The sequence below is a fragment of the Punica granatum genome, chromosome 4 (assembly GCF_007655135.1).
Source record: "Punica granatum isolate Tunisia-2019 chromosome 4, ASM765513v2, whole genome shotgun sequence".
Classification (NCBI taxonomy): Eukaryota; Viridiplantae; Streptophyta; class Magnoliopsida; order Myrtales; family Lythraceae; genus Punica; species Punica granatum.
This window is the reverse complement of record NC_045130.1, coordinates 2,292,072-2,312,064: the sequence shown is the minus strand read 5'-3', so window position 1 is coordinate 2,312,064 and position 19,993 is coordinate 2,292,072. Positions and strand designations below refer to the sequence as shown.

Genomic DNA, 19,993 nt, shown 5'->3' with positions numbered 1-19,993 from the left:
GTGAAACATTTGATTACAAATTTAATAAGCTTACTACATACACTACATGTGGCAAGTAATTAATAATTATTTTTATAAGCATTAAGTACTTGTAAGTACAAGCATATACATGCTTCTGATGATTTTTCAAAGTGGGAGAAAAGGAAGAGACATTGTTTACGGACAATTTCATTAATCTATTGATCAGGTGCTTAAATAAATCTGATTCCCGACTGTTTAATAAATTTATCGAGACCAGCCATAAAAGGCTTAGTAAATCTCAGATGATCGATCCAACTTTTTTCATTGCCTGCAAACATAATCACTGACATCACTTATAAAACCTTCAATAACGATAATGTGTCAATAGTAAAATGGAAACGTGGACCAAAATATGCTAGTACATTTCATCGAACACTTACCTGGCATATTGCATTTAAGCTACATATATCGAAATATGATCTATGCAATACATTCTTAATAAATACCTATAAGTAAAAGCATATATGTTCTTTCATGAGTTTTCGAACTGGGAGAGAGGGAGAGGCAATGTTTATGGGCAAAAGGTTACTCTATCGAATGCTTAAATAATAGGGATTCTCGACCATCCAGTTCCAGCTTGATATATATGAATTACCTTCTGTCAACAAGCTGACAATTTGTTGACAGTGACCTCAACAATTTTTTTTGCAATAATCGACTTTTGACGACCCATAGAAACGTCGTCATAGGCATGAAAGGGTGACATTTAAGGAATGGGTGGCAAAAGGTTAACTTTAAAGTTTTACGATTTTAGGGTTTCGGGGTTTTAGGGTTTTAGGCGACCAAACTTCTTGACCAATACCCAAAAGTCGACATAGAGAGACCTTTTGACAACTCTTTGTCCCGACTTTAAAGAATAGTAGTTAAAAGCCGGCCCTAAGACAACGTTTGAGCTTGGAGTCGTGATAGTCTCATCTTTTTGTGACTCTTGGGGCTGGCATTTATGTATGGGTCACTTGAAGCTCGTTTTAGGCGACATTTGAGCTTGGGGTTGTGACAAACACATCTTTTTGCGACTATTGTGGCCGACGTTTATCTGTGGGTCGCCTAAAGCATGTTTTAAGTGACGTTTATTTATGGGTCGCCCTAGATCCCACCGCATCGAACTTTTGACGATGTTTATCTATGGGTCGCCCAAAAAAGGTTGCCCTAAGCCCCTTTTGTTGTAGTGTGTATTTGATAAGAACATTGTATTACTGGGCAAATACATGGTAATATAATTATATTATTATATTTAATATGTAAAATAAATTGGGAAAGACGTGTAATTTACTATACATACCCTCATTAATAAGGTATATATTTTAGTAAATGATTATAGTCAAAATTTGCAAATAGCACATTAAGATTTATTTCTTCATAATCTTAACTACATATGGAAACGGAACTATAAGTCCTATCCCCCGAACAAGACAGATTGTCTTTGATCCTTATAACGGTTTGAAAGAAAGAGCGAATAACCTTCTTAACTATATATGTAACTATAATAAGTAGAAATACATTTATTTATCTATTTACAATTTTAGCCCTATTTTTTTGGATAAATAATTTTAGTCCTAATTTAATGGTTATCATTAATAAAAAATATATGTAATAAAGGTATTTATAGTTTAATAGATTGTATTAATAGTTATATAAATATGCAACATATATTAAATAAAATAATTACTTACTTATACTCAAAAAATCTAAAAAAAATTGAGAGGATACACCGATTCTACGAAGTTAGGTCACATAAAAAATAAAAATAAAAATTTAATAAATGAAAGTGACTGTAAAAAATAAAAATAAAAATCAAGTTTGTATACATGATATCTATAGTGAATTTGCAGAGTGTTATCTATCAAAGAAATATTCAATACACTTTAATTAAGAGAATCAATGGTAAAAAAAAAAACTATTCAAAATTATTAGGATTGTTATTCAAATTTTCATTTATTGTTGAAAAAGTTTCATTATTCTTGAATAGTAAGTTTATGTAAAAAAATTGTGAATTGAAAACAAATCCGTGCAATGCACGGGGTAAAACACTAATTTGTAATTAATCTAAACAATCATCTACCTCCTTTAAATGAGGTTTTATGTTCGAGTCTGATAAATTGAGAAAATTCACAATTATGAGAGTTTTATCTCTTGGTGGGTTGACCCGACTTGAATATGAATTAGTTAGGATTCATTGGACTTTCTGATATCACGTGGTGTAACTAAAAAAAAAAAATCATCGTACCTCCAAAGTCATCCGTAAATTTGTAGCCCCAGGTTCCGATAATGAATAGATGAACAGAACAAACTTTAGATGTGTTTAACTCCTGATATGGCTACCCTATACGAGTTAGATTGTTTTTTATTTTATTCGAATTTCGCCATTGACTGGGATTCAAATAGTTGACAGCATCGTGAGAACTTCATACACTAGAAACTTAATCACACGATAAAACGAACATTGTGTGTTCGAATAACACTGGCTATAGCGTTCAATAACATCACCTTGTTAGATATTAGATAACGACATGCCACATGCTAATATAAGTTGTTAAACTGAAACATCACTTGGACAAGTCATCTTAAATTTTTTTTTTCCGGAGTTACGTATCCAAATTTTCGTAATATTCAGGGAATAATCACCAATCACGGACTAATGGAAATCGATCAATTTTTGCTTTTGAAGTCACATATTTTTGATGAAATAATTTTAGCCAATCCTTGCTATTGTGATTTCGTGAAGGTTAGGTATTAAAAAGCATGTGTTTTCTGAGTTGTGGTTTTTGACCGACTGTTACTTACTCATGCAACGTCCTCACAAGCATTGAATGTTCATAAATTGAGAGTCTTTAAGTTTTCAAAAGACTACATTTGACAGGAAGGAAAGACAATGGCGCCGGGCGAAGAGAGAGTCCAAGCCTTGGCCTCCGCTGCGATCCACGAGCTGCCGGACATGTTTGTCCGGCTCGCCCACGAGCAGCCCGCAAACAGCAAGGCCATCGAGGGGGTCAAGGTGCCTGTGATATCCCTCTCTGGGCCCCGTGACGCCGTGGTGGATAAAATGAGGAGGGCGTGCAATGAGTGGGGCTTCTTCCTTGCCACCGATCATGGTATCCCTGGGCCGCTGATCGAGCAGGTCAAGCGCGTCGGCGTTGAGTTCTTCGAGCTCCCCCACGCTGAGAAGGAGAAGCTCGCGAACGATCGTTCTGCCGGGGATTTCGAAGGGTACGGGACGAAGATGACCTATAACCATGAGCAAAAGGTCGAGTGGCTGGACTATTACTTTCACCTCCTGTTTCCCCCTTGTAAAGTCAGGCATGAAAGGTGGCCACACCACCCTCCTTCTTACAAGTACGTACCCTTCTTTTCTTTCTTTTGTAAACAAGCCCCCAATCTTCTCCACTTTTTGCAAGCAACCCCTCTTATTTTGTTATTATTTTGACCCCAAATTAATTTTTTTATAAAAAGGGAAGTGACAGAAGAATACAACCGGGAGATAGTGAGAGTGACTGGGGAGTTGCTCGAGATGCTGTCAGAGGGGCTGGGCTCGGAGAAGAGTGTCCTCCGGACATGTTTGGGAGGTGACAACATAGAGTTCGAGATGAAGATCAACTTCTACCCGCCGTGTCCGCAGCCCCAACTCGTGCTCGGGGTCGAGCCCCACACGGACATGTCTGCCCTCACCATACTGGTACCCAACGACGTCCCCGGCCTCCAGCTCTGGAAAGACGGCCAGTGGGTTGCCGTCGATTATGTCCCTGATGCGCTCTTTATCCATATCGGCGATCAGATTGAGGTATGTAGTAGAATGCAGTGGTGACCACAATGCATCGGACACCCCGAAATCGAACTGCCCAAGCTATGAGTCCGAGTTGTGTTTCTAAATGATATCAAAGGAACATACAGAATCATGTACTTGATAGTGATAACACGTGCTTTCCCGATGACTAATGGCAGGTATTAAGCAATGGCAAGTACAAAGGAGTACTCCACAGAAGCTTGGTAAACAAGGAAAGGACTCGCATGTCTTGGGCAGTGTTCGCTGCACCTCCTCAGGAGGCAATAATAGGCCCTCTCCCAGAGCTCGTGAATGAAGTGAACCCGGCCAAGTACAAAACCCGAACTTTCGCCGAGTTTCGACACTGCAAGCTCAATAAGCTTCCGCTCGATTGACTTGAGTATACATGCAACTGTACGCAATTCTGATATGCATAAATTTGGGTATATTACTGGTCCAAATAAGATGAGAAGGCATACAGAGAGCACTTGTTAGGCCCTTTTTGTATGCGTCTGAGAAGAAGATTCTGTTATTTGCTTCGAACGTTGTAACTCGGCGGCCCACCTTTCCATATCTTCCCTTGCTTCCCAAATCTTGCTCTCCTTTTCCCAGTCCCAAATGTCACCAATAATACTCAGATCCATGGCCCCATGTTTCATTTTATCGGACTTTATATTTCCCTAAGGAACAGAATAAACCAATCGTCAATCGTCTATTGAACCACCTTGCCTACTCTTTTAATCCTGCTATTCAACTGCCAACTCAGAACTTCCGTACAAAAAAGGATTAGAACTCAGTTACCTGCTTGGAGGAATAAAATGAGTTCGATGACCCATCTGCAGATTTTGGCCCATTGTCAGATAGAGAAGCAGGTTGTTTTACGGTTTCAAGTGCCATCTCAACATCGATAAAGCCGACTTTCACCATCCTTTTCAACACTCGTACTTGGAAGATTACTCCTCTATTAAAAAGGTGTTCTCTATAAGTTCATTCACCAAACAAATAAACCAGCAGAAAAAATATAAAACTTTTACTTTGAAGTTGATCGTGGGGGATGACAGATTCCAGAAAAGCATATGCAAACCTGCTAGGGTCCCTGAAGGGTGACCGGAGCTCTGGGGCCGGTATCATCCCTGCTAGTATAGTGGATTCCCCGAAACAGAGAAGAGATGGACGCTTTCTGAAATAGAACATGGAAGCTGATTCAATTCCATAAATCCCATGTCCCCAATATATCTGCAAGACAAACATATATTAACATCTCGTCTTAAATTCCTTGACTCTTTCACAAATAAGAAAATTTGGATACAATTTTCTCAATGTGGTGTGAGTTATGCTTGACCTCACTCAGATAGGAGCTTAAGATTTGCCATTTTGATAAGGTTCTCTCCAGTGCGAGAGCTAGCACCATTTCGACAATTTTCCGAGCAAGTGTTCGTTCATTCTTCAAAAATGCATTCTTGACTAGCTGCCAACCAGAATCAACTGTGCTAAGAGAAATGACCAACGAAGACTTCAAGATATTAATGAGATGACAGATTATGGCTCCACCCGTGCTCTCAAATGTTCTTACATTTAAGATCTCCATGCCGAGAAATAGCAAATAGGATGATAGAATCAATGTAATAAAGAGACGACATTAGCTGGAATCTATTTAGTTCTTTGAGTGCACCATTTGCAAGCTCACTCCCCATAACTGCAATGATGCTCCAGGAGGCGAAAAAGTATACATTTCCTTTCAAGAACAGTGTAACATGTTTGTCTGATACTGGTACTGCATATCTTTTAAAGTTGTTTATCAGACAGAGAGAATCAAGCATCTAAAAGTCAGGAAGAAACAATCATCAGAGTATTGGAAACAGCTGGGCGTGGAGACTATTTGATGATCATACGAAATACATGCATTTAGTAGGGAAATGCGTAGGGAGTGAAATGCAAATGCTTTGAACCTTTCAATTTCAAAATCAAGCCTCTAAATTTCCCAACACTAATTACAGCTATGTAACCATCTTGAATTCCATTCAAGTAACTAAAATCCTCCCAAGAAAACCAATGCCTTAAAGGCACCGACTAGATCCCCTTTTTTACGTACACTTATTTTATCCAAAGAATTTATACCATCTCAGGGCGAGGAACAAAAGTTCTCAGTCAATCTTTACTATCTGGGACCCGAGACCTGCTGGGAAGAGATATAAGACATAGATTTACGTGAACTTGAAGTGGTGCTTGTTGGACAAGCATTTGCTTGGGAGTACAAGAGAACATTTTCCTCGTTTTCCTGTTCTGCTATCACAGAGGCTTCGGTGAATCGACGCCCGTAAAAGCGCAAAAAATTCAAAGATTCCATTCTCGGGTGGCCCAAGGGGATCTTTCCTTCCAGCATGCCAACCACAATAGCCATGTTTGGTCTTAGAGACGGTTCCTCATGGACACAGCAAAGTGCCACACGGACTAGTTTCTCAACGTCCTGTCTTTTCACCCGATTCTCTAGCCTTGGGTCAGCAAGCTCCGCATACTTGCCTTGTTCATGCATCTCCAGTGCAAACAAAGGGAAGTACAGCAGCCCCGACCCTGAAGATGACGAGGAGCGGGTCCCGCTACTATCCTCCTCCAAGCTATGGCTCTGGGTTCGCAACAAGCAGTTTTTTCTACCACTTACAATCTCAAGCAGTACCATCCCAAAGCTGTAGACGTCCGTCTTTTCTGAGATGGCAGAGTTGGTTAGCCACTCGGGTGCGAGGTAGCCGCGGGTCCCTCTCATGGTTGTGAAGAGGCTCGACTGTTCAGGACCAAGAAGCTTGGATAGCCCGAAATCTGAGATCTTAACTTGGAAATGATCGTGCAAGAGGATGTTTTCTGGCTTTATATCACAATGGATGATCTTCTGCTCACAGCCACTGTGCAAGTATGCGAGCCCTCGTGCTGTTCCAAGGGCAATGTTGAACCTCTCCTGCCACTCCAGAACAGGTCCATTGCCAAAGAGGATACGGTCCAGCGACCCACGATTCATATACTCAAAGACCAATAAGCGCGTAGATCCCCGGGCACAGAAACCCCGCAATTTGACCAAGTTGATGTGATGGATATTTCCAATAATGGCAATCTCAGTGCAGAATTCCTTCTTTCCTTGGATCCCTAAATTTGTTATCTTCTTCACCGCCACAACTGCCTTGTCAGGCAGTGTACCCTTGTAAACAGCACCAAACCCGCCAGAACCTATAAGGGTCCTGAAATGATCAGTAGCAACCTCTAGCTCTTTGTAATCGAACCTCTTTGGTAAGCCTGGGATTTGGAAGGCATCTGGCTCTTCTGGCGAAGGTAGGTTATACTGACCTGCTTTCATGTCCCTGTCCCTGGAGATTCTCTGTCTCCTCCACCAGAGAGAACCCAGCACGATTAAGAGAATGAAAGCACTGGAAGGTAGCAGCACAAGAGCACTCAGAGGAAATTTTGTACTTTGGTCATTTTTAACACCAGGCTTTGCAGGAGAAGATCCAACAAGGACTTTGATGTAACCCAAAAGATCTTCCCCTCTCTGAATATCCGATATGAGTGATCCTAAGTAACTCTTGATCCAGTAACAATCACCGGAAGAATTCTCGTACAAGAATCCCAAGCAAGAACAGTCCCCTGAGCAAAGATCTTGACAGGCTGTCAGGTTCACCCTGCTCCTCACAGGACCTGAGAATTGGCTGCCAAAGTAGTCGTACCCATACCCAATCGTCAAGTACGACAAAACCGATGGGATCAAATGAGTGCTGTGGTCGGTTGAATTACAAGTCGGATATAAAGAATAAGAGCCATCAGTTGGTACACATCCGGTCCTGTTTGGTGAAACAGAATGAAAATTGGAGGGACACGAGCAGGTGTTGGATGCAGAGCCATCTCTGCATGACCCAACTGTTCCACAGAGAAACGGGATTCGGCAACTGTCAGAAGGGCCCACAAAGTCATCCATCCAGTCGTCAGCAGAGAAACTCTTGACTATGAACCGTCCTGAGGATTCTAATGTGGCAATCCAGAAATCCGAGAGTGACAGGGCCACCTGAATTATGACTGTTCCATTGCCTCCAAGCAAATATAGGCCTGTCCTGTTTATGGCCATGTATTCGACCATAGAGTTCGAGTTGATATAGGCTTTCGTGTCCATCGACAACTTCCAGTACAACAGCCCCCTCCACTGTAAGTGCAAATCCGAGGAGCTAAGTGTGAGGCTGTAATCACCCGTGGACAAGTCTGTAGGTGATACCGCACTAGAGAAAGACGCCTTGACAGGGAAAAGCTGGCCCATCACAATTGTGTCCGTGGGATGTTGGAAACTCTCCCATAAAGAATTATTGGACCGATCAAGCAAGACGAGATTACCCATCTCACTCAGCATCATCGCGTACGCAGGCGATGGAATCGCTGGGGTGGACCATTTCGGATTGCCGCTTTCATCAGAAATGGTGATCCCTTCCGACGTGAGATACATCTCACCAGAGTTCGAGATGGGATCATCCCTATTAGCGGACCATATTATCGTGTTGGATGCCACATGGATGACACACAAGTAGAAGTTGGTCTGTTGGGCCCCAGGATTGAAGATTGCAGCCTTAAACGTCCCATTCCGGGAGGTTAGGAACGAGCCGGAGTTCTCAGCGTACTGTAGGTTCGAAGCAGTGAAGTTTGGATGCACGAACTCCGAATAGGTGATGCCCGAGACGAGCAGAGCACAGGAAAGGAAAGCAGTAGGGAACAGGAACAAGAATCCCATCTAAGACAGGGTTGCAGAGGAGGATGGAGAGAAGCAGCAAATGACTTAGATGCAGAGGATGGCGATGAGCAGGATAGGAATGGGCAGGTTGCGGTTTCCCCATTTCTTTTTCTCTCTAGCTCTCCTTCTGCGAATGAATGAAACCGTTGACTACTTCTCTCTCTAACTCTAGCTCTATCTCTATCTCTCTCTCTAGCAGTTGCCACCGTTTACTTTTTCTTTTATTTAAGATTTAAATGCAGGGCAATGATTCTCCTCCCCTGCCCATCAAACTTCCAAAGCGTTCCCACTCAAGAACAATGAAATCTTCATTATTTTCAGAGCCGTCTAATAAACAATTAAATAAGCAAGAACAGCGCCGTGTTAATTTTCTATTTGTAGGCGTTGAATGGCATCTTTCATGCATTATTGCATCGGTATTACTTATTGGATTAACATTCTCATCTGTTTCCCTCATTGTTCTGCTTTCTCCCTCATTCAATAATGACACTCTCTTTCACTACCATAGACCAAAGGCATAACAAAGGAATCTTTTTCTACAATAATCTCGCACGAATCTTTATTGTCTGTACTTCTTGATTTCCTGGTGATATTATACATCAATTCAATCAACAGACAATGCAAAAATTTTCTTTATTATTATTATTATTTTTAATTATGTTAACTCGGGCAAGAAAATTGTGTATTTTAATTGGCATCAATATGCATGTTAGCAGACAAATCAGACCGACATATCATATAGAATTATCTGATCCAGAAATACCCCAAAAAAATAAGTTCTTTTCAGGCTTGAGGTGCGAATTTCTTAAAATACAGTAGTTTCTTCGAAATTGAACAAATCATGCAACATCCGTTGATGAAAAGAACGTATTTTGATAATATCTCTGGAAAAAGGAAGCACTTTTCCAGTGGCAGACTTCATAGAGTAAAAACAACAAACAGGTGGCGTGCGTAGTTGGGGCTCAGCCCACAGAATAAAAGAACCAACCTGCTGGGTGATGGTGCTGCCACCTCCACGGGCCGAGAATGAGACCGCAGCTCGAGCAATTCCAATGGGGTCCACCCCACAGTGCCGAAAGAAGCGCCTGTCCTCGTAGGCAACCACCGCTTGCCAAAGGTGCGCGGGATAGGCGCGCATCCTGCTCTCTGCTGCTCTGGACAGAACGACCAGCTCCCGCCACCGGCGTGGGAACTCCGGAAGGAGGACTCCATGGAAGAGGCGGAGGCATAGGAGGACCAGAGAGAAAGCGAGAGGAATGAAAAGCCCAAAAATGGGGATGTTTTCGGGTCGGTCAACGGGATCCGTGCTGCTGTTGCTGCAGGACTGAGCTGAGTTAATTCGGGTACCAGCTGGTGAGTTCAAACACGTGAGAGTCGACGAGGTTGAGAAGCTGAATGATTCGGCAGCGTTGCGGCGGTGGAAGAGGAAAGTCCGGCGGTTCGGGAGAAGAAGACGGCTAGTTGGGGTGAGGACGAAGCTCATTGTCCACGTCGCTGCTGGCACAGAGTCTAATGTTCGGTACTTCAGTTGAAGATGGAATTTTTTTTTTTTCAAAATTTACTATTTTTTATTACTGTCCTTCCCCGAGCTATGGTATCTTTAAAACTCTCACCCCAAAATTTTCACAATGAGAAGTTACTCCCAAAACTTTTGGTTTCCTTTACACTATCACCCCTACATGTGTATATGTTTATCCTTCCAAGAGAATGAACTCTGCTAATTGCATCATCCAAAAAGCTAAAACCGACGAGAAGGCCTGCATGCCTCGGGATATGACTTAAAATCGAATGTACAGACCGTGATTGGCCAAGATGACGTTGGTGGGAGTGGTGGAGAAAAGGATCGAGTCCAACTATGAATCGTTACCCCTTAGAAGTTAGGCGTTTATTGTAATGTCCGGATCTTAATACGTATCCGGGCCATAAAATAGCCTAATGGCCAGATAAATCAACAAAAGAAAATCCCCATACTAATGCAATGTAGGCCAAAAGCCCAATAGATAGATGGATAGCCCAAAATGCTGCTTTTTGGTGGGGTGAGCGGTGATGTGATGACCGGCAAAATGGAATACCGAGATCATATCAAAGAAGCACTTAATAATGATAAAATAGATAAATAAATATAAATCAATAAAGAGGATAAAAGGAAAGTGCCTAATGCTTTGACTTTTGCCTACCCCAACTCACGCACGTGATGATACCATTTTCCACTACCTTCTCCATTTCACATTAATTACCTCAGAATTGTAATAAATATTATATTTTATTAATTATCTCTTATAAATCTTTTTTGTACAGAGTACAAAAACTTCTATTGTGATTTAGAGACGAAACAAATTGCATAATATATTTTTGTTATGGACGATTAATCCCCTGTGATGTACTCCGTTAGCCATAAGAGGTTACGACGTTAGTTTTTTTTTTTCATTTTTAGTCCTCAAATTTTTAGTCTTTTAATCATTTTGGTTCTAAAATTTTTATCTTTTATCATTCATATCCTCAATTTTTCATGTTAGTCATAGAAAGAAAATCGAAAGGGAATGAAGGGTCGGGGCCACCACCACCGAGGTCCCCGGCGTCCTTCGTGGGTAACAACAACCTTGGTGGACGGCGACTTGAGCCCACGAATAGATCGGGAACTACAACTTAGATTCCCCGATCGATTCAGGGGCTGAGGCTGCCAATCGACGATTCCGACCCTCATTCTCTCTCGATTTTCTTTTTATGACTAAAAAAAAAAAGGAAAGTTGAGGATAGAAGAAAAAATATTTAAAACTAAAATAATTAAAAGGCTAAAGATCGATGACTAAAAATGGAAAAAAAAAAACTAATATCGTAACCCCTTATAACTAATGGAGTACACCACATGGAGACTAATTGTCCATGACAAAAATACATTTTGCAATTTGTTCCGATCCCAAATTACAATAAGTGTTTTGATACTTTTCCCATCTTTTTTTTACCTTTTATTTCCCATTCCCATGGACTAAATAAAATTATATGTCTTTTGATTATATTGTTCAAAAGTTGCCTTACATGATTTTCTTCATTTTTTTATATTTGAAAAAATTTTGGGCAATGCATTAGAGTTGATTTAGGAGGTTGGATCATTTGTTGTTAGCTGACCATGAAGAAAATCTGTAAACTCCATGGTTGGGAAATCGTATCAAATTTTGGGCGACGCATTTGGTTCTTTCTTTTCAATAAGTTGATTTTTCTCTTCTTCTTCTTCTTTTTTTTCAAAATCTTTCGGTACGTTTGCTTTTAGAGTTAAAGTAACTTTAATTTTGATTGTGGAAAATGACAAAATATTGCGTAGTGTATTGAGTTAAAGTTAAAATTTTTAACTTGGAAAATGTGTATTTTTGTTATGTAGTGGGTTGAGTTAAAGTTAAAGTTAATTTTTTTGTAATTTTAATTCTGAAAACAAACGGGCCATTAGGAACTCACATTCTAAACTGATTTTTTTATATTTTAAGTAATGTGATCTTAAGTGAAGGTGATGAAATTATTCGCGAAATTATGAAGTTTATATTTGTTGATGAGATTTGTATAGCATATTAAAACAAAAATTAATATCTTTTCTTGTTCACCTAATACAATTACAATAATGCCTATGAAAATCTTTTATATTCGAAGCGATAATAACGATTTTTTTTTCCGGAGTTATAATTAATGATTTGAAGTTTATATATACTTATATGTCAACAAGACCAAAATGCAAGCCTTTTTTTTATTGAAATAAATATCTATGGAGCATTATAAAATTAGTAGGTGCAAAGTTTTTATTTTTCGATAAACAAGTAGAGGCACTCTTTTAAAAAAAATTTCGGTGATACAAGGCACTCTTTTAATTTAGCATGCCTAAAAAGTAAGTATTTCAATTTTTTTCAAAAAAGGAAAAAAAAAAAGGGATCATCGACCACCTAAAAAACAAGTCCAAATCCGAGGTGACACGTGTTACGAGATGGACCAACCCTACTCCCTTAATCAAAAAGAAATCGTGGAGAAAAAGTATAAAAATAAAAAATAAAAAAGCAAAAAAGGGAAAATTGGAAGGAAAAAGGCTTAGAGGGAAGGAGGACAAAGGAATCAAGAGTCGGCGCTCATGTCTTCGCCGACCAATCATCTCCGTCCACCCCTTCTCTCTCTCTCTCTCTCTCTCTCTCTCTCTCTCCCCTCATGTCTTCTTCCCTCTTCGATGAAAGCCCATATAAACCATAGCCCCCCTTCTGTCCCCTGCTTCCGATTTTTTCTTTACCTTGTCTCTTAATTCTCGTTTTATTCTTTCTTTTTTTCTTCTTTTTTTCCTGGTCGGGTTTTCCGTTCTTCTTCTGGGTTCATCTTCCGTTTGGTATATTTTTTTCTGCAAATCGGGAGATGCCCAGAATCTGTTTCGCTTAGCTTAGATTTCGTCCGATCCAAGGAAGAAGGGTGTGGGACAATTTTATCCCCTGCTTTTGCTGTTGATTTTTGTTGGGTCTCTTTCATTTGTTTCTTGCTTTCTGTGAAATCCTGGGTGGTTGGAAGTCATGAGGTCATGTGTGGAGCTGAGTGTGGTCGAGAGGGTTGAGGATGGCGAGAGGGAGAAGAAGAAGAACAGGCGCCGATCTAGTCGCCGCTCTAAGCAGAACAACTCCTCTGTTTCAGGTTTGACTTTTTCACTCACTGTTTGATTGATTTCTTGGACTGTGGGGGTTGTTCCTTTAATTCCCGGCATGGAGCTTCTGTCTTTGGGAGTGGGGCGTGTTGTTTCTTTGATTTCCGCATGGAGCTTGTTGACGTTTTGATGCCATGTGTTGATGGGATTTAGGATGTGTCTTTTCTTTCGGCGCTTCTTTCATCGTAGCAGTGAATTTAGAAGCTAGAGGTAGGATTTGAATGGTTATGATTGTTGCTGTAGTGGTCACGTGTTAAGTTTCTGCAGTGTCAATGGACTCCTTTGTAATAGCTACCAGTTGTCAGATTTTCCTTTAATTTTTTGCGGGTTCTGGAAAGTAAATCAAAAGAACGGGAGTCGTTTCCGAGATGGTGAAATCTCATATTGCAGCATCAAAACTTTTTTCTGGTCTGTGGAAATCCAATGAGCACGATGTTTCTAGGCTTACTTAAGGAGCTAATATAATATCCAGGTTATATGATGTGGTTGCTGATGAGGTGTGATGCCACAGCTAGATTTTCTTTTGATGCGTGCAAGATATGCAATGCTATAATAGAACCTTGTGCATGCAGTGAGGCTCGGGAATGGTTTCAGCTTGCTCACCAAGCTTTCAAGTGACGATATCAATGTCCTTGTGCATCTGATCCAATTTTTCTCCCTGTGTGCAGCTTCAGGTTCGGTCAGTGTTAGCCAAGGAGAAACAGTTGTATCAACAGTTATGTCAGCGTCAATCAAAGACGCCTCGTCAAATGAGAACACACCAGAATGCCATTCCTTCAGCGAGCATGTTACGGGCCGATCATCTGACCCGGTGTTCAGTTCCATGCCAACAATGCACATCAATGAACATGTGGGTCCTAGAGAAGTGCCAAGGACACAAAATCCGAGTACAGTTGTACCTAGTTCTGGAGGAAGAGTTTTCTCCAAATCGTGCTCTGAACCAGTTGCTTGCAGAGAGCCATCTGAGGCATGCTTCACTAAGGATTCACAGATGGGGCCCTACAATCACTCGAGCCCTTTCAAACTGCACTGGTCTGGGGAGTGTGTGAACGAGGCGCTAGAGGTTAGTTGTCTCAATTCTGCCATGATATGTGCAACTGAAATGTTCTTCTATGACGTCTAACCATTTTTATTAGTTAGCCTGCGTTGCTGATTTTACTTCCATTGATGTTTGCAGAGAGGTGATGTCTTCTTAGCGGTATTCCGAGTGAATGCCCATAATAGGCTTGAGGTTGGTCCATTCACTGACTTCAGTATATGCTACTCATCTAAATTGATTAGTTAGTTTATTACTGTGTATATAAAGATGTTTCTCACTCTCTAGCTGATCAATGTTTGTAGGCCTACTGCAAGATTGAGGGAGTTCCAGTGGATATTCTCATTAATGGAGTTCCGGCGCAGAATAGAGCGGTAGGTGTTATTTCATTTTCAAATTATAATTACTCATATTTCTGATCTTGTAACCTTTAGTCAAAGGCCATCTTTATCATATATATTGTGACATGGTTTTTTCGGGGTTTTTTTTTTTGGATATTTTTTCCCATGATGGATATCAGTCTGTTTCCAGTGATTATTTCCTTCCTACAAAAAATAAAAATTTAAAAATTTAAAAATAAATCCTCTTTCTTCTGTTGTTGTTACTGCTATTGTTGAAGTATCTGCTTCTGATTTTTTTCCCCTTTTTGATTCTTAATCTTCATCTGAATGAGCAAGCAAATCTCTGTTTGTAGGTTGAGGGAGACGTAGTGGCAATTAAGGTTGATCCTTTGCCATTTTGGACAAGGATGAAGGGATCAATTAGGCTTTCTAACAGTTCTGCCTTGACTGAAGACAGTACCAATTCAGCAGAGATGAGAGAGATGTGTGGGACTAGCTGCAAAGGTAAAAATAAGATGGAGGGAGAGTTTGATTCTGCTTGTGGTAGCAACAATGTATCCTCTGAGAGGTTCTCTGCTCAAGAGGGTAAGACTTTCTGCGATGGATGTCGCCCCTTTCCTTTTGATGGTCCCAGCTCTGGCTTTGCCGATGGACAGAATCAAATAAATGATCCAATAGCTAAGATCTGTGCTTTGATTAGCTCATATCCATCAAAGAGGCCCACAGGAAGGGTTGTTTCCATCATTGAGAGGTCTCCTCGTCGAGATGCTATTGTTGGCTTTCTGTATGTTAAGCAATGGATTGCTCATGAGAAAGGATACTGGAGGGATCCCAAGAAGAATAAGAACCCAGACCACGACTACATTGATTTTATGCCGAATGATGCAAGATTCCCGAGAATGATGGTCCATGTGGAAGAATTGCCTGACTGCATTGAGAAGAGATTGTACAAGTTGGACGTGGGGATTGAAAGGGAGCTGGTCGCTGCTCAGATTGAAAGTTGGAGCGAGGAAAGTCCCATCCCTCATGCCCGTGTCTTACATGTTTTTGGGCATGGCAGTGAACTCCAACCTCATATTGATGCAATCTTATTCGAGAACGCAATAAATTCATCCGAGTTCTCAAGCGAGTCACTTTTATGCCTTCCTCCCGTCCCTTGGGATGTTCCCCGGGTCGAATTTCAGACTAGGATGGATTTGAGAAGCTTGTCTGTCTTTACTATAGATCCTTCTACTGCTATAGATCTTGACGATGCCCTATCTGTCGAAATGTTGACTGATGGAATCTATAGAGTGGGTGTTCATATTGCCGATGTATCCTATTTCGTGAAACCGGACACACCACTGGATGCTGAGGCCCAAGTTCGGTCAACGAGTGTTTACATGTCAAGACAGAAATTGCCGATGTTGCCACCATTGATCTCCGAAGATTTGGGCTCACTTAATCCTGGACTTGATAGGCTCACATTTACAATCTTCTGGGACATTGATGGCTCTGGAAGTATTGTACATCGGTGGATCGGTCGTACTGTGATACGGTCTTGCTGCAAACTTTCTTATGAACATGCTCAGGATATTCTTGATGGTGTAAATTATTCAGACAACCTTGGCGGCCTTCCCCAGTTGTATGGCAGCTTCAAGTGGTCTGATGTTGTCAGATGTGTTCACTACCTTAATCATATTGCAAGAATCTTAAAGGAGAAGCGGTTGAAGGATGGGGCTCTGCAGCTTGAGAGCTCGAAAATAGTGTTCCTATTTGATGAGGATGGGATCCCATATGACAGCAAGCTCAGTCAGCGGAAGGAGTCGAACTTTCTTGTTGAAGAGTTCATGCTGTTGGCCAACCACACTGCAGCGGAAGTCATCTCTAGGGCTTTTCCTGAAACCGCCCTTCTCCGGAGGCACCCAGAGCCAAACATGCGTAAGCTTAAGGAATTCGAGGCTTTCTGCACAAAGCACGAGTTAACGTTGGACACCTCATCCTCTTCCCAGATCCAGAAATCATTGGGGCGAATCAAGGAGACCCTGAAGGATGACTCTGTGCTACTAGATATTCTCATGTCATATGCCTCGAGGCCTATGCAACTGGCAATGTACTTCTGCACAGGAGATCTGAAGGATAATGAGGATGACTGGGCCCACTACGCTTTGGCAGTCCCTTTCTACACCCACTTCACGTCTCCTCTGAGGCGGTATCCTGATATAGTAGTTCATCGAATGATGGCTGCAGCTCTGGATGCAGAGAGGTCATATCTGAAGCAGCGGCGGGCTCTGGAGAGGAGGCCTGACGATGCGGGCAGTGCAGTAAATCGATGCTTCACAGGCCTTTGCTTTGATAAGAATGCCGCGGAGTCTGAGGAGGCAAGGGAAGCATTCTCAGCTGCAGCCTTAAAGCACAGGATTCCTTGCTTGGATATACTGAAGGGCGTGGCTGCACATTGTAATGAGAGGAAGCTCGCGAGCAGGCATGTGAAGGTTGCCTGCGATAAACTCTACATGTGGGTTCTTCTAAAGAAGAAAGAGGTAATTGCTGTGTAAAAAGTATACTTAGACATGCCTCAATATTTTCAAATAACTATGCTTATAGCATGGATGGTGGTTTTGGTCTTCTATTCTCTGGTTTCATTCTACATGATACTTCCAATTAAGCAATCACCAAAAAATAATACAAACTTATTCCAAGCATCAGTTAAATTTTAATCTTTTTTGCATTAGTTAATGGTTCATGTGATGAACGATGCTTTGTCTATTCGGAAAAAACAATGCTTTGTGTGCCTCTTCATTTCAGGTGCTGTTATCTGAAGCGAGAGTTCTTGGTGTTGGTCCAAGGTTCATGTCTATCTATATTCCACAGTTAGCTGTAAGTACTGGTCCAGCAGATCTTTGCGCTCGTCTTTATCGAATCCTTCTTTATGTAGCAACTTATGATTTCTAATTTTGATGCCCTTTAGATTGAGAGGAGGATATACTATGATGAGATTGAAGGCCTGAGTGTGGAATGGCTTGAGGCAACGTCCACTGTCTTGCTTACCCTGTCAGGACACAAATCTTCCCGTAGAGCATTTCCATTTCCAATGAGGAACACTAGGCCGCTTGAAGAATCCGTACTGGTAGTGAGCCCATTAGAGCTCAATCAGGAGTCCAACTGCAGCACTTCCGCAGCATCCCCAAGAGTGAGTTCCACTTCTGAGTCGGGCTTTGAAATCCAACCACTGGCATTTCCTGTAATAGTGAGTCTCCTCTCTACAATTCCCGTCGCGCTTCATGCTGTTGGTGGGGAAGGTGGACCGATCGACATATGTGCAAGGCTCTATGGGAGCTCCTACCTTAGGTGAAGGCTTCCGTTGATGTCTGTAGATAGAATGCTCCGATGTTTTTTTTCTGGAGGAGACATTCTTAGATACTAGACGGGTCTTTGGGGCATTTGCAGCTGAAATTTTTAGCAAAAGCCGCAATGCCGGAACATGGCCATTGTTTTAGTGAGGCCAGGTTCCTGACCAGGGTTTTAACTAGTGGTGTCTTGTCTTCCTTTCTTTAAGGACAGTTTTCAGTTCTGTCGTTCTGCTGTGTCCGTGAAGTGGTGGCTGTGTCTTGGTTTTACTCAGACTGCAGTTCACCTGGGTTATCTTTTCGAACATCGGGTGGCTGTTTCTTACTGTTTTTAAGAGTGACATGGTATTCTAAACTTTGTAATTTCCTTGGTACTGACTGGAAGTAATTCCAATGATGAATAATTGAACATGGTTCCTGTTCTGCAATTTATTTCGTCGGGTTTCCTCCCCGAATGCTTGCTCGTTCAGTGTACCAGGTATTGAACTAAAATACGAAGAATCCGGCGGTCGATGAATCTGAACTTTAATGCAATACTTTACAGCAGTTCGCGATTCAGAATGGGTGATAGACATTGTTCGAAAAAATCGATCCAATGAATGTTATGTGAAGAACTGATGCATTAATTTTCACTAGAAAAAGGTGGAAGAAAATCATTTTTCATATAACAGCGAACTTCCCTGATTATAACCTAGAGGAGATTTTAATTTGGCGCCAAAAACACAGTTTTCCATTTCCTTTACCCCCATAGTCAAGTGATGGCCCTGCTCTCTCTCCCTCTCTCTCGATCGGTCGAGTATGACAAGAAGAGGAGGTTCTGATTGAGTCAATGGCGCTGTCTTCTGGAATGTGATGGTATGGACCACTGATTGACCCCTCCGCCGACGTTTCGTTCAGCTCCTTGCTTCGTCCACTGCTCCACTCCCCTTCAAGTCCGCCTCTCTCACTATTTATCAACCATTACTGCATTTCCTTTCTGTTCATAAAGTAGACGTCCATTGGCAATTATAACAGTGGCGTCAGCTCAAACTGCTGAAAAATCTATGGCAAATCACAATTAGAATGTATGAGTCGATGGGATCTTAAACTTTATATTCTGCAGTTCAAGCTATCCAAAGGTGCAGAAGTTATAAGGACGGACATCCAAGTCAGGGACGATACCTATCCGTGCTTTACAGTGTCCCTGTGGCAAAAGCCAATGGGATCCACCACAATGTCCGGCGATGTAATATTACTGCAGAGAAAGAGCTCTCAGCCTCCCTCGCCGAAACACTGACTTACATCCCCTCCGATTCCTTCTGCAAATAAAGTAAATTTCATTTCTTGTGTTCAATGTTCCAGATGTTAAAATTACCAAATATGGAGAAGTTGTTAATGCCAGGACCGTCATTTACTCTGCCGCGGGTGCCTCTGGTCCACCTGTATGAGTTGCTCGTGTCAAAAGGTGTGCCTTGTTCAGCCAATCCTCCTGAGCTTTTCTCTATGGCCGTATGTTATATCAGACTTATAATGTAGGTGTAGATGACCTGTCGGATAATTGTCGCCGCCTTTGCATAGCGACAAAGGAAAAGCCAAGGTAGGTGGTTGAATGGGCGAAGACAACTCGCAGCATCATTCCTCTTCCCCAGAAGGTGTAGCTGTTTAACTGCTAAGATACTTTAATGACTGCATCCTATTATCTCAGGCATCCATGCACTGCAAGTCCGCAAGTAACCATAAAAATTGTCAATTTTCATTGTCGAGGTTTCTTTTGTTTGTTTTGGCACAAACTTGCATCGCCTCTTTGCTCATCCACACTCGGGAACAATTCCTTTTGCTGGTTGATGTTAGCTGCACTGCACCTTTCTTAGTTTCTTGTGGAGTTCTTAACGTGGAATCATCCGGCATCAGATGAAGAAGTTACCTTGGAAAGTAGTGGAAGCAGCAGCACCGGGAGACTGCATTTCAGTTTTGGAAGTACCGACACCTCACTACTACTCGTAGGGCGAAGTTTTATGCATACATCAACCCACAGAGTAGTCGGTGAACTCGGAAAGGAGAAGATGTTCATCAGCTGGAGATTGAATAGTTCGGATCGGATGCTAGTGGAT

The 19,993-nt window shown here is 41.6% G+C and overlaps 4 protein-coding genes across 6 annotated transcripts; 2 read left to right on the top strand and 2 right to left on the bottom strand.

Moving 5' to 3' along the window:
- Positions 1-2,854: 2,854 nt before the first annotated feature.
- LOC116203029 (flavonol synthase/flavanone 3-hydroxylase-like) lies at positions 2,855-4,465 on the top strand. Its single transcript, XM_031534685.1, has 3 exons — positions 2,855-3,354; positions 3,472-3,799; positions 3,961-4,465. The coding sequence occupies exons 1-3, from the start codon at positions 2,894-2,896 to the stop codon at positions 4,174-4,176; spliced, it is 1,005 nt and encodes a 334-aa protein (XP_031390545.1). The 5' UTR covers positions 2,855-2,893; the 3' UTR covers positions 4,177-4,465.
- Positions 4,112-10,208, bottom strand: LOC116203021 (penicillin-binding protein 1A-like). 3 transcript variants are annotated; one of them, XM_031534672.1, is made up of 5 exons: positions 9,526-10,194; positions 5,124-5,249; positions 4,866-5,017; positions 4,583-4,742; positions 4,112-4,461 (listed from the first exon to the last, which is right to left on the bottom strand). In XM_031534672.1, the coding sequence occupies exons 1-5, from the start codon at positions 10,018-10,020 to the stop codon at positions 4,273-4,275; spliced, it is 1,122 nt and encodes a 373-aa protein (XP_031390532.1). In that variant the 5' UTR covers positions 10,021-10,194; the 3' UTR covers positions 4,112-4,272. The 3 variants fall into 3 exon arrangements, with proteins under 3 accessions (XP_031390532.1, XP_031390531.1, XP_031390533.1); XM_031534671.1 differs by having other exon boundaries at positions 4,138-4,461; positions 4,583-4,760; positions 9,526-10,207; XM_031534673.1 differs by lacking the exon at positions 5,124-5,249 and having other exon boundaries at positions 4,138-4,461; positions 4,583-4,760; positions 9,526-10,208.
- On the bottom strand, positions 5,738-9,519 carry LOC116203007 (G-type lectin S-receptor-like serine/threonine-protein kinase At5g35370). The gene has a single exon (XM_031534642.1). The coding sequence runs from the start codon at positions 8,535-8,537 to the stop codon at positions 5,940-5,942; it is 2,598 nt and encodes an 865-aa protein (XP_031390502.1). The 5' UTR covers positions 8,538-9,519; the 3' UTR covers positions 5,738-5,939.
- Positions 10,209-12,658: 2,450 nt separating the features above from the next.
- On the top strand, positions 12,659-18,314 carry LOC116203006 (DIS3-like exonuclease 2). The gene is made up of 7 exons (XM_031534641.1): positions 12,659-13,187; positions 13,866-14,260; positions 14,375-14,428; positions 14,539-14,607; positions 14,928-17,096; positions 17,362-17,433; positions 17,525-18,314. The coding sequence occupies exons 1-7, from the start codon at positions 13,070-13,072 to the stop codon at positions 17,906-17,908; spliced, it is 3,261 nt and encodes a 1,086-aa protein (XP_031390501.1). The 5' UTR covers positions 12,659-13,069; the 3' UTR covers positions 17,909-18,314.
- Positions 18,315-19,993: the final 1,679 nt, after the last annotated feature.

Coding starts and splice junctions, on each gene's coding strand:
- LOC116203029 (XM_031534685.1), top strand. CDS start 2,894: ATGGCGCCGGGCGAAGAGAGAGTCCAAGCCTTGGCCTCCGCTGCGATC. Junction 3,355..3,471: donor CACCACCCTCCTTCTTACAA/GTACGTACCCTT, acceptor TTTTATAAAAAG/GGAAGTGACAGAAGAATACA. Junction 3,800..3,960: donor ATATCGGCGATCAGATTGAG/GTATGTAGTAGA, acceptor GACTAATGGCAG/GTATTAAGCAATGGCAAGTA.
- LOC116203007 (XM_031534642.1), bottom strand. CDS start 8,537: ATGGGATTCTTGTTCCTGTTCCCTACTGCTTTCCTTTCCTGTGCTCTG.
- LOC116203021 (XM_031534671.1), bottom strand. CDS start 10,020: ATGAGCTTCGTCCTCACCCCAACTAGCCGTCTTCTTCTCCCGAACCGC. Junction 5,250..9,525: donor GCAGCACCATCACCCAGCAG/GTTGGTTCTTTT, acceptor TCTGGTTGGCAG/CTAGTCAAGAATGCATTTTT. Junction 4,761..4,865: donor CCCTTCAGGGACCCTAGCAG/GTTTGCATATGC, acceptor ATGAACTTATAG/AGAACACCTTTTTAATAGAG.
- LOC116203006 (XM_031534641.1), top strand. CDS start 13,070: ATGAGGTCATGTGTGGAGCTGAGTGTGGTCGAGAGGGTTGAGGATGGC. Junction 13,188..13,865: donor GAACAACTCCTCTGTTTCAG/GTTTGACTTTTT, acceptor CCCTGTGTGCAG/CTTCAGGTTCGGTCAGTGTT. Junction 14,261..14,374: donor GTGTGAACGAGGCGCTAGAG/GTTAGTTGTCTC, acceptor TGATGTTTGCAG/AGAGGTGATGTCTTCTTAGC.